Source organism: Cutaneotrichosporon oleaginosum (genome assembly GCF_008065305.1).
Source record: "Cutaneotrichosporon oleaginosum strain ATCC 20508 chromosome Unknown ATCC20508_contig04, whole genome shotgun sequence".
In the NCBI taxonomy this organism is placed as follows: Eukaryota; Fungi; Basidiomycota; class Tremellomycetes; order Trichosporonales; family Trichosporonaceae; genus Cutaneotrichosporon; species Cutaneotrichosporon oleaginosum.
In genome coordinates, this window is record NW_027072173.1 from 398,701 (window position 1) to 410,909 (window position 12,209).

The 12,209-nt window shown below is 60.6% G+C and overlaps 5 protein-coding genes across 5 annotated transcripts; 2 read left to right on the forward strand and 3 right to left on the reverse strand.

Annotated features, from left to right (window-relative positions):
- Positions 1–146: 146 nt before the first annotated feature.
- Positions 147–552, reverse strand: COLE_04616 (uncharacterized protein; the record flags this gene model as incomplete). The annotated part of the gene is made up of 2 exons (XM_018426434.2): positions 147–370; positions 402–552. The coding sequence occupies 2 exons, from the start codon at positions 550–552 to the stop codon at positions 147–149; spliced, it is 375 nt and encodes a 124-aa protein (XP_018281198.2).
- A 591-nt stretch (positions 553–1,143) lies between these two features.
- Positions 1,144–2,931, reverse strand: COLE_04617 (uncharacterized protein; the record flags this gene model as incomplete). Its single annotated transcript, XM_018422323.2, has 7 exons — positions 1,144–1,751; positions 1,788–1,962; positions 2,002–2,202; positions 2,235–2,399; positions 2,431–2,644; positions 2,692–2,710; positions 2,742–2,931. The coding sequence occupies 7 exons, from the start codon at positions 2,929–2,931 to the stop codon at positions 1,144–1,146; spliced, it is 1,572 nt and encodes a 523-aa protein (XP_018281199.1).
- Positions 2,932–4,184: 1,253 nt separating this feature from the next.
- On the forward strand, positions 4,185–5,180 carry COLE_04618 (uncharacterized protein; the record flags this gene model as incomplete). The annotated part of the gene is made up of 2 exons (XM_018421200.1): positions 4,185–4,475; positions 4,563–5,180. 2 exons carry the CDS (start codon positions 4,185–4,187, stop codon positions 5,178–5,180), a joined length of 909 nt encoding a protein of 302 aa, XP_018281200.1.
- Positions 5,181–5,631: 451 nt separating this feature from the next.
- Positions 5,632–7,812, forward strand: COLE_04619 (uncharacterized protein; the record flags this gene model as incomplete). The annotated part of the gene is made up of 10 exons (XM_018426435.2): positions 5,632–5,807; positions 5,867–6,029; positions 6,085–6,289; positions 6,325–6,449; positions 6,481–6,825; positions 6,858–7,023; positions 7,055–7,200; positions 7,237–7,613; positions 7,645–7,684; positions 7,717–7,812. 10 exons carry the CDS (start codon positions 5,632–5,634, stop codon positions 7,810–7,812), a joined length of 1,839 nt encoding a protein of 612 aa, XP_018281201.1.
- Positions 7,813–8,073: 261 nt separating this feature from the next.
- Positions 8,074–9,484, reverse strand: COLE_04620 (uncharacterized protein; the record flags this gene model as incomplete). Its single annotated transcript, XM_018426239.2, has 3 exons — positions 8,074–8,702; positions 8,740–9,274; positions 9,308–9,484. 3 exons carry the CDS (start codon positions 9,482–9,484, stop codon positions 8,074–8,076), a joined length of 1,341 nt encoding a protein of 446 aa, XP_018281202.2.
- Between the last annotated feature and the right edge of the window lie 2,725 nt (positions 9,485–12,209).

Here is a 12,209-nt window from a genome sequence, read left to right on the forward strand (position 1 = left end):
CATCTGGACTACCAACCCATGTATAGTCTGCCGAGCTGACTTTGCTCGCGCGGTCGAGTGATCAGTCGCTGAACACCCACACCTTCGCGCACACATCGCAGCACTTCTGAACACTCTGCATCTCATATTCCTTGGCTTACAGCGACTTAGGGGAATGAGACAGTGAGCTTTATCTCCTGATTGTTCTTGGTGGGGCCGGGCTTGGCGTCGTACTCGCCCTCGCCCGCGAGGCCCTGCAGATCGCCTGCGCCGGAGACGGTGTCAAAGATCCACTCCGAGTGGAACTTGTCGCCGACAGAGGTGCCGTTCTCGCGAATGATGATCGTGCCGTCCTTGCCTAGGATCTTGCCCTCAAACAGGATCTGGCCGGCTGTCGTCAGACGCGCATGCTACAACCTCACAGTAAGAGAAGTGCTCGCGCTTGCCGCCGTGTCCTGGCAGGTAGGTCACGACGTACGAGCCGGTGCCAATGCCGTCCATATCGCCGCGGAATGTAAGTGTTGTGATGGCGTGGTCGTGCTCGAACGCGATGCCGAGGTGCGCCGGGTTCATGTCCCACGCCTTGGAGTCGAACGTCGTCGTGACTGCGTGAGGGGTATTCGGTGTCCGACTCACTCTGCTTGGCCATGGTCGGCTAGGTTAGTCTGGTGGGTAAGTGTAGTGGTCCGAGGGCCAGATCATTCCATTTATATGGCGCGCGGGGGTCCGAGAAATCTCGATGTATCCGCACATCAGCGCCCCTTCCCACACGCAGCACCGCCCAAGGTACGTCATGGCAACGCTGTGTCTGTATTCTCAAGCTGCTGGCACCACAGACGGTTTTGCATCGCAGGCAGGTGAGCGTGAGAGGGTGGATGACGTTCAGTTGCCGTTCAGTTCTCACGCCACTTGTGAACAGACCGAGCGCGCACCGAGATGTCGTTTCCGTTGGTCCGGTAGCCGAGGTGGAATGCATTGTCCGGTGCCGGTGTCGGAGCAAAAGGCACTGGAACCATCTCTTTGGTCAAGTGCACTTCACGTACACTCGAGGTTTATAGGTTCGCTGGGGTCATCACGCAGACGTGAGCTCAGATCACAATATCCTGTGCATACTGCGCTGTTCCAATCTAAGCCTAGTACCCTTTACAACTGACAACCCCCTTCCTACAGACCCATACTCTCGGGCGGCCCTTCGTAGACGCGTCGCGCGTAAACGAGGTACCAAACCGCAGCGATGGTGATGAAGCCACCGAACACGACACTGGCGTAGTTCATGCTCTCGGGCGTGACTGGCAGCGCGACGGGCATGCTGAAGATGACGAGAGCAAGTGGCACCCACACAAGCACGACGATGTTGCAGATCCATCCAACAGTGTGGCGTGTAAAGGGCGCCGATGCGATGCTGCGTCGCTTTTCGAGCACACTGAGCAGCACAGGAAGCATGTAGGACGCGGCGAAGGCGTTGACCGCCGTGCTGACGAATGAGTTGAAGGCGACGCTGCTGCCGAGGTCGATAAGACACAGGAGGCATTGAATGACGAGGCAAAGCGCGATGGCATAGGGCACGTTGCCGCTCTTGTTGACGCGCGACCAGATCTTGGAGCCCGGAACTGCGTGGTCGCGCGAGAAGGACCAGAGCTGGCGCGAGGCTGTGCAGTTGATGCCCACCAGGCAGTTGAAGCCCATGTAGAGCATGCCAAACATGAGGAGGATGGCGCCTGTGTCGTTGCCGACGATAAGTTTGTACGCGTACGGGAGGATGATACCGCCGGCTGATGTTAGTTAACTCAAGAGTGCCTAGGACCCACGGGCTTCGAGAAGCTCCTCGCTTGACGGCATGGTGAATGTCAGTGGAAGGAGGAAGGCCCATGCCATCACGAGAGAGGCTGGGAGCATAGTGTACGACATGGCGCGAGGGACGTTGATCTCTGGCCTGTGAGTCTCCTCCGTCATAGCAAGGACGAAACCTGGCGCAGCGTTTGCCTGGCGTCAGACCGGACCGCTTAGCCTTTCAATGCTCACGTAGGCAGCAGGGAGAAACCCGATGAAGAACGTCCACACTTGACCCCACCCGGAGAAGCTTGGGTCGTACTGCGTGAAGGCATACTTGGCCGAGCGGCGGCCGGCCTTGGCCCGCACCGAGAGTACAATGATGTGAGCGATCTTGTATACCCAAATCATGACCACGTTGGTCTGTTCAAGGATGGTGAGAATACGTGGTGGCTGGAGTCAGAAGTGTGGCGGAACGAACTCGCCATCATAAGCGGCACCGAGGCGGCAGCGATGAGCGCATAGGCCACGAGAATGTAAACCCAGCGGTCTGGGGTCCACTCGGGCTTAGTGATATTGATGGTGCCGATGATGTGCTGACTCATACCGAAGGCGACGGAGGTTGTGGTCAGAAGGAGCGCGGTGAGGAGCTGATATCAGCGCCGTCAGAAGACAACGCACCATCCAGCCGTTGATGTACGACAGCACGGTTCGGAATCGCTTCGGCGCCAACTGGAACGTCCAGTAGTAAGCACCGGCTGAGGTTGGCCAGCGTGAAGCAAGCTCGCCGAGCGAGAATGCAACGGCCCACTGGAGCACTGTTACGACGGCGGCACCCCAGATGAGAGTGAGCGGCCCGCCGCCAATGATGCCGACGTAGAGCGCTGTGCCATAACTGGCGTCAGCATGCCCAATATAGGAGAAGGGGTCAGTGCCACGAACCCGTAAGGGACCGCCATGCCTCAAGTTAGCGGTGACAACCAGCGACTCACAAGTGAGCGACATGGAGAAGATCTCTCTGAAGCCTCGCACACGGTGCAGCTCAGCCTTGTACCCGAGCTCGTGGAGGCCTTCATCGCCGTCGAGGTCGGCCTCGCGCTCGACGACCGTGATGTTGCCACCCTCCTTTGAATGCTCGCTGTGTGCTGGCGTCGCGATCTCCTTGCTATGTTCTACGGTCATGGCGATGAGGTGGGGAGTGCCACACTGTTCCTCGGCGGACTATAAGTTGTGGCGAGTGGCGTTGCCTCTGATTCAACGCACTGGGGCGGGCATCGACACCAATCGCCTGCGGTCGCCTCAGACGCGATACCGGCTTGTGCGCGATCGCAGCAATGCATCCACAAGGGTTACGGCAGTATGGCCGGGCTACCGATACGGGTAAGCCACAGGACGACGCCATCCACGCCACTCACGGCAGCCTCTCTGGCCGTCCGTCGGATCGCTTTCAAGCGCAAGCAATCTAGCACCTGATATAGCCACGTCCCCATGGGGGCGCGCATGTGACAATGAGCGCTCCGCGGATTGAACCAGTAGACGAGCTTGACGATGTGGATAATCGGATGAACGCAAGTACGTGTTCGGCTCTTCCATTCCTCCCCCCGCATTCCACGATATCTCGAGGTCGCGGTGTTTTTGCTCGTCAAGCTCGTCTCCAAGGCCCTGCCCGTCTGCCCACCTCGTCTGCATATCTCCAGATAGCCTGATACGGAAGGGAATTGTTAGTGATAGTCACTTGACTTTGGTTCTGTGTGCTGCGTAGGCGGGCTAGGCGAGGGCCCGTTCCAGCTCCGGCTGGAGTGACATGGGTGGAAATTGCCGCTGACGACTCCCTCAGCTTCAGCAGCAGAAAGTGGCTAATAATACATGTCGCGTAGCAACAGAGGTACGGTCGACTTGCGCACTCTGGACGCAGCATTGTGTTTGGTCGCTCCAGTGCAAGTGATATACATAATGCAATCTGACAAGCGTTGAGGCGTTGCTCACATGTGGCATAGAACCTTACGTCGAACTCAATCTCGGGCCGATGACCTGCAATCGTGCCTTTATCTCGTGTGGGGTTGCCGCTCCCCCGCCCTCGTCAAACTCGTCTCCCCGCCAAGAAGCTCGTCTAATCAAAGCTGTTGCTTCCGTTCGGCGAGAGCAGAGAGCCCACATGCTATTGACGTTGTCGTCTCCATCTTCCATCCATGCCCATGGTATCCGGGGTCCCTCCTGCCGCAGCCAATGGCCCACTCTCGAGAAGACCATACACGAGGATCAACTTCCATGTTGAGATTACCCGCGCTCCTCCCCACCGCGTCAGCTTATGTTGGTAGTATATAGACGGTCTGTCAGCGCACTGGCAACTACATCATTCCCAAGTCCGCCTCAACTTCACTACTCGCTCTTAAGCGTCTGCTCTCCAATCGTACTCCAGAAGCTCAGCAAACAACATGGCCCGCTGCCACCCCTACGAGCTTGAGGATCTCTGCATCGACGCCAAGGCGCCGCAGGCCGAGATCAACGCCCTCATCGCCAAGATGGGCGCCGTCGTCCTCAAGGGTCTTCTCAGCAAGGAGGAGGTCGACCAGATGAACAAGGACTTCAAGCCGCACCTGGACGCTCTCGGTCCGTCCGGCAACAAGGAGCAGTGGGACGGGTCGTTCTTCCCCAACACCTCCAAGAAGGTGCCCGGCCTCCTCGCCAAGTCGGACCAGTACGTGCACTCCATGCTCCTCAACCCCGTCCTAAACGGGCTCGCCGACTTTGCCCTCACCCGTCGCGACAAGACGACCATGTCGTCGCCCGAACGCCACTGGTCGACATGCAAGCCTCAACTCAACGTTACCGCCCTCCTCGAGGTCAACCCCGGTGGCAAGGCGCAGGAGCTGCACCGCGACGACGCAATTTACCATGACAGGATCAAGGGCTCGGACGTGTGGGACCCGCGCCAGGAGAAGAGCATCCTCGCTCTCGCTGCCCTCACAAAGGTCACTCCCGAGAACGGTGGCACCCTCATCGTTCCCGGCTCCCACATCCGCTCTGACGACCTGCCCGCCCCAACATACGAGGACGCAATCCACGTCGCGGCCGAGCCCGGAGACTGTGTCGTCATCCTCTGCTCGGTGTACCACGGCGGTGGCGCAAACTCGATGGAGGTCGGCGCGCCCAACTCGGTCCGCTGCATGGCGCTCTGCGGCTTCTCGTGCGGATACCTCAAGCAGGAGGAGAACCAGTACCTCCAGCTTCCGATTGAGGCAGTCAAGCGGCTCCCAATCGAGGCCCAGCGCCTCGCGGGCTGGGACATGTCGCTGCCATATCTCGGCTACGTCAACTGGGAACACCCACTGCTCACCCTCGGACACGACCGCTCTATTGTGCCCCAGCTCGACGACCTGTTCTACGACAAAGTCCAGGATGCGCCGCAGCCTTCAGCTGTTTCGGCATAGTGGCATTGTTGTAGTTAGGCAGAGATGGCATTGTAGCATTTTCGCAGGCATATGAAAAGGGTTTTCCGCATCATAATCGGAATGAGGCTCATTAACACGAGGCTGCAATGGCGCCAGCCTCACGAAGGTTCAGCGCTATTGATGGTTGCATTTGCCTTGAAGCGCATTGGACACTGAAGCACATTGCTGCCATTCAACACATGGCTGCACTTGCTTAACTATGTCATGCTCGGGAGGAGTCATCTTCACACGATCGGTTCGAAGAGGCTAGCCCTCGGCCCGGGCGGCCCCGTCTCCTTCCGGGCGTCGGTCTCGGCGTTGGCTTCGGCAAGCCAGCTACGGCAGTTGAACGGCGATCAGGGCGCACGACCCCCGCCAGGCACACCCACCTCCACTAACCTCAGTGGCTCCTCCATTATCAGCTTGCAACCTCTCATCTCTCCTCAATACCATGGCCTCCAGGGCTGCGCCGCCGCACAAGATCGAGCTCGCGGGAGGTGCTGTACATGTGCATCTCACCTGCTCGAGCTGTGCGCACACGGCATGGGACCACCAGCAGGTGGCTTGGCTCGCTGACCTCATCGCGCAGCAGCTCCAGAAAATGGGGCACTCTTCTACGCCCATGCAGTGCGTTGACTCCGAGCAGTTTGGGCTGAGCTACCCTTGCACAAAGAAGCTCATACCAGTTCCCGAGGGGGATCCACGCCCGCCGCCTCGACCTCGCCGCCCCTGCAGTCAGTCCCGTCAGCCGAAGCTCCAGGTCCCGTGAACTTGGGCAAGAAGGGCCCACGGACAAGGACAGGGTGCTTCACGTGCCGCATGAAGCGCGTGAAATGTGACGAAACTAAGGTGAGTCGCGGAGCAACGCACATAGTAGCGGCGACTGCCCACGGGCTCACTCCAGCCCGTCTGTAACAGGTGTCGGCGGAATCCCGAACGGAACTGCGTGTATCCGCGCACCAACGCCGACGCACAGCGCGAGCGCGACCTTCTAGCGCGGCCAAAAGCGCTCGTAACGGGACAGTCACAGCCTTCAGCAGCTCACCGCGCACCGCCGGCCCGCGCCGCCTCACGCCAAAATCGCAATCCCGGCTCCTCCTTACTGCGGGGTAAGCCTCCCTCGAACCCCCAACGCTAACTGCAGCCGCATGGACGGGGCCAGTAGTGCAGAACGCTCCCCCTCTGGACGTAGCAGCGCCCAGCCCCATCTTGCCGGACCAGTTCGGCCTTTTTCTGGACGGCATATCATATGTGTCGTCGCCCGGCCTCGTCCGTCTCCTCGTCGACGCGCTGACGACAGCTCAACGCGCACCCAACGAAACCTGGAGCGCGGGCTCGTGGCGACCGCGTCCTTGCCAAGTTGTGGGAAGCCCAAATGTTCATCTCCGCCGGCGGTGCGGCGGAAGTCGGGACGAGTGCGCATGCGACGCTCGCTGCCGCGCTCGTGAGCGTAACGTGGAGTCTGGGCGCGGTCTCCCGCGCATTCGAAGGCACCCGGCCCGCGGAGGGGCACGATATCATGATCGCGCGCTCGCGGCGTTTTGCGGACGACGCGGCACAGGTTATCCACGCCGTGAACTGCGGCGAGGGGTTCCACGATCCAGAGACAATGCTCATTCTTCTCGAGTTGCTTCTGCTGCGTGATGTGAGTTGCTAAGGGTAGGGAGCTCACGCCAGTGCGGGAGCGGTGATCCGCTGTGGGCCAAGACGCATGCGTTGCTGCGCACGTACGCGCATCGATGCGGGGGGCCGCGCAAGATGATCGCAGATAACCGCGCGGTCATGTTTGGAAGCAGCCTGTACGAACAGCACCTGGTGTATCTCGGGCTTTACGACACATTCGGTGCGCATGCGCCCGGGCAAGCTGACGGCAGCATCGCTCAGCCTGGGTATGGCGCCATACTTCCTCGAGCCTCAGCGTCCTGACGAAACGCAGTGGATCGAGGAAGTCGCGTCGGCGCAGCAGGTGATCCAGTCGGACTTCGGGATGAGTCTGCACTCGCTCTTCGCCGTTGCAAAGGTACAGTACGCCTCCCATCTGCCTTGCTTACACCAGCTCGCGCACCTGCTGGCTCAGCGCCCGGGCCATGCGTCGCACGACCCCGCGCACCAGTTGTCCTGCCACGCCATGTATGACGAGCTGGAGACGACGGCGCTCGCAACGATCTACTCGTCGCCGGCGCCCATCCGCGTGCAGTTCGGCGACCTCCTCATCCGCCATTCGCTCATCTGCCACTTACAGCGCGTGGCGTTTGGGCGCCGCGCGGACGACGCCATCGTGCAGCGCAGCGCGTCCGCCATCATGGAACTGCTCGCTGAGGTCGCGATTCATACGGGATCCATGGTTAACCTCAACTACCCGATGCTCGTCGTGTCGGGCCTCGTGGATGGCGAGGACCAGGAGCGTCTCCAGATCCTTATGGACTTTGCTAAGTGCGCTTGGGCCAGGATAAGCTGACGCCAGGGTGTCAAGCGGGCTCGTCGAGCTCGACCGGTTGGAGAGCGTAGGTCATGATGTGGGACGAGCTCACCCCAGATTGTGTACGAGGTGTGGAGGCGGAAAGAGGCGGGCGAGGAGGAGTTGCGCATGACTGATATCTGGAGCCAGAGGGCTATAATGCTAATCCTTTGATGAGTGTATGTATGGGGTACGATATGGGCCCGCCGCTGACAAGCTCACCTGCGCAGGCGTGTTGGCTGCCAGCTCGCCAAGGCCTCATGAGAAGACACAAACCTCCACAAAGTGCGCTTGGGCCCTCGGCAAGCGGCTTTCACACCCCAATGCCCGATGCATCGGGCATCCTTCGCTCATATTAAATTGGTGCATTACTACAAGCCACTTCAGAAACCTCCCCCTCGTACACACACCTCTCTCCGCAAGGTCTTCTGTTCTCTAGCCCTGGTAGCGGAAGTTCTCATCCTCCTCGAGCACCTTGCCATTCTTCTCGGCACGGCGGTTCTCGAAGCGCATCCACACGTGGAGCAAACCAGCGCCGACGACTGTGACGGCGTTGATGGCCATGGTGAAGATGACACCCGAGCGGTAGCCCTTCTTCGCCTCGTTCTGGTTGAACGCGACAGACGCAAGAATACCACCAAGACCGCCGAAGCAGACGACGACAGCGGCCATGAACGCGCGCTTAGACTGGGCGCGGATCGAAGTCTGGGCCCACGACAGCACGAGGGGCACATTGCAGTTGCCGCCCTGGACGGCGAGGAAAATACCGGCATAGCGCGCAACCTTCTGCTTGGCGCCGAGCTGCGAGTACATGGCGGTACCGACAATGAGACAGATGCCGCTGAACATGATGACCGCAGCACGGGTGTTGCGGTATCTGTCGGCGATGTAGGCGGTGATGAGGGCAGGGATGACGGACCAGGCATTAGGGGGCACGTTCAGGACCATGGACTGGACGTTGTCGAAGCCGAGCTGAGCGAGGATGACGGGGAGGAAGTAGGCGAGGGCGTAGGACGAGACTGTGGCCGACATAAAGAACCAGGCAAAGAGCCATGGCTTGAAGTCTGCGGTGAGTTTTTTGCCGAGCCGCATCGGGCTTACCCTTTGAGTACTTGACGATCTTGGACCATGTCAAGGGGTCGTGGACGGAGTCGGCGCGGTCGCGCTGGATACGGGTGAGAACGATGTTGCGCTCCTCCTCGGTGAGGAATGTAGCGCGGTCGGGGAAGTCGACGAGGGTGAGGTATGCGACAATGGCAACGACGACAGTCATGATGCCGAACCAGATGAAGATCCACGCCCATCCGGAAAGGCCGCGCGTGCCATCCATCAGGGAGAAGCCATATCCAATGATCGTGGCAAAGTTGCCGAGCACGGCCGAGGACGTGTAGAACAGGACGTTGCGCTTGGCCATCGACCGGCGCGGGTACCAGCACGAGAGGAGGTATGCGCAACCCGGGAAGAGTGCGGCCTCGAAAACACCGAGGACGGCGCGGAGACCGGCCAGCGTGTTCCAGTTGGGCGCAAAGCCCATGCAGATCATGATGACACCCCAGAGGAGAACGGCGGCCGAGAGCCAGTTGCGCACACCGAAGTAACGCAGGCCGATCTGCGAGGGAATTTCAAGGATAATGTACTGGGGTGAGTGAGATCGAAGAGAAGAGCGCACCGGAATAAAGAAGGTGAGCGTGATGATTGTGTAGCGCTGGCCGCTGCCCGTGCCGATCTCGCGGTCCATCTTGACCTTGTTGGCAGCGCGCGCCGTGGCGAGGTTGGTGCGGTCGATGAGCGAGATGGTGTACATGGCAATGAGGATCGGGATGAGGCGCCAGTCAACTTTGCGCATGGTGCGCTTGACGAGGGCGGGGTCAAACCCGTCGTCGATGTCGACGAACGGCGCCGCCTGCGCCTCCTTGACGCCGCCGTCGAGCGAGGGCCGCTCAACGGCCTCGACGGCATCCGACTTCTTCTCGGACATGGCAGGGAGCGGTGGAGCGGGGCGGGGTGGGAAGAAGCGGAGTGGTGTAATATTAGTGGGGAGAGGTAATAGGGAAAGTTGTGGCGGGACGGGGGCCGGCGTCAGCGAGGATGAGAATGGGTGCCGCAGCCTTCTTATAGCTCTGTGCTGTGGCACGATCAGAGACTGGGGAGAATCGGGAGCCACGGGGCTCGCGGGGTTCCCAGCTCGGGGAGCGTGCATGGGGTCTTGCTGACGCGGGGGACGCTGGGGCCGATGGGCACAACCGCTCGGGCTTGTGGGGTCTACGTTGCTCAACAATTCCTCGAGTGGGTTGCCTTGCCCTGATCCAAACATGCCAGCGGCCGTGGCCGCTGCACTGTGACTTGTGAATTTGGCAGCGGGGAGGCGGACACCGAGTGCATAAGAGAGCGCCACGGGGTGCGCGCGGACGTATGCTCGGACCGCACCGGGTGATCAGCAACCGGTGAGCTTGCGAGAAGTGGGAGTGTGCGGAGCATGATATGTTGGTACATGTATACAGGACGCAAATTGCGAGGCGAATAAGATGCAGCATTAAGCTGCTAGGTGAGCAGAAGACTGCCAGTGAGTATTCTGGCTTTCATCCTTTGATCATCTTCATGGACGCCAAGCTGCCAAGCCCGCGTGGTTCGAGACACCTGGGCCCAGCTGACTTGGAGGGATATCGACGCCACCGCTACTCTCGTCAGCTCAGTGGCCCCCCTTGGTTTCCTGCGGCCTCTGTTTCTCGTTATTTCATCCTCAGTGGTCCGTGCACACCAGGATCCGGACTGGCCCTCCTATCGGGGCCCGCCGAACACCAAATCCTGCCATCTTCCCACAAGTCGAGCTTGTGCATGCGGGGATGCTCGCTTGGAGCCCAGCCCAAGCGCGATCTCGCCCGAGCATTGAGCGGAGCCCGGCGCAAAGCCTGAATCGTGCACGCACCACGGCCATTGTTGTCTGCCCTGTTAGCCCAGCTTCAAACCGGAGTGCGGAATGTGCGACGAGTCGCTCCGCCAAGATAATGGAATCCCGCATGTGGTGGCCGAATGTACCGAGGTGCCTGGTCTCGGCGCCTATTTCTCCTTACGCGTCTCGCGGCGATGGTAGTTTGGTCGCTCGAGGCGAAGCTGAATTGATCAATCACCTCGCCCCCGTCATCGTTCTGACAACTGTAAACAGTAGGACCTACTTGATCTTCTGATTGCTTCTGTTCGATTGCGCCGCTAGGTGTCGCTAGTGCTCCGTGGCCAATGTCGCCCCGCGCAACGCCGTCAACGCACAGCCGTAAAAGCATGTGCTGGTGGCCGGATAGGTCCTACTCGTGGTGCGCTGTGCGTCGCAGCGAGGTGACTGGCGGCTGTTGCCCCGCGGGCCTGCTCGAGACACATCGGGGCCAGATCGTGGCCCCAGCTGTGGCATGCGGAGTCGAGTTCGGCTGCTCCTGCTCGATGTCATTGCCGGCAGCCGTACGTGTCTCAAGTGCTGACATTCCCTCACTACTCGTTCCATAACAACACTTTCCTTTCGCTCAACTTACATACAACTCGGCATGACAACTACTCGCCGCGCACGCGCTTCCGCTCACCGCGTCCGACGCTGCGCACCAGAGTGGTGAGCGCGCGCATGCGTGTCACCAGCTCTGCCCCGCCACGCAGGAGGGCGCGGTACGTGGACTTGGTCCGACCGTCGGCCATGCGTTCGCCCTGGGTCTGCTGGCGAACGCGGACGCGGACGAGACGCTTGGCGCGGCGCACGAAGGTGTACTCTTCGGTGGCTGCGCGCAGGGCGCGCGCGGCGGCGGCAGGCGTCGAGGGTGGGCCGGCGCGGGAAAGGAAGATAGAGTTGGCCGGGGCGGAGAGAGCGGGGCGCGTGGTGTATGAGTCGGGGTGGTGCGCGGGCTCGGGCGCGGCGAAGGTCACCATAGTGGGATGCGGTGGGGAGAGGCAACAGAGGACGGCGTGGTGTGAAGATGAGAATGTGGTGATATGGTGATGTGGGAAAGTGAAGAGGGGTGGGAGTGGGAGGAGCGAGCGATTCGTAGAACGATCAGCAGGCACACGCCAACACACACAGCCGCCACTTTTAGTAGTCCTTCAGATAACGCGATACATCAAGCCACAACGACACCTCGCCCCGCTCAGCCTTAGCGGACCACACCCCGCTCGTACTTGCGGCGCACCTCGCTCTCACCCTCGGCTACGGCATCCAGCACAGCGCGGCGACAGGCATGACACGCACTGAGGCGAGACCTCACCGCGCCCGCGACCTCGCCGACAGCCTCGAGCGCGCGCAGTCCCTCGCTCTCCTCGAGGGCACGCACACGCGCGCGCGCGGCATCGCGTTCGCTCTTGGTGATGCTGAGTTTGGCCGCCATCCGTTCGCGCTCGCGCGCAAATAGCGCATCCGTAACGGAGGGGGACATCTCATCCTCCAGGGCATGTTTACGCCGTAGATTGAACGGGCGCGCGCGGGACCTCCCCTGGTCCCTCTCAGCAAGTGTCGTCAGCCGCGCAATGAACGCCCTCATCTCGGCGTTCTCGGCACTCATCGCTGCGTGCTCCGCCTCGTATGTGTCCACAGCAGCCGC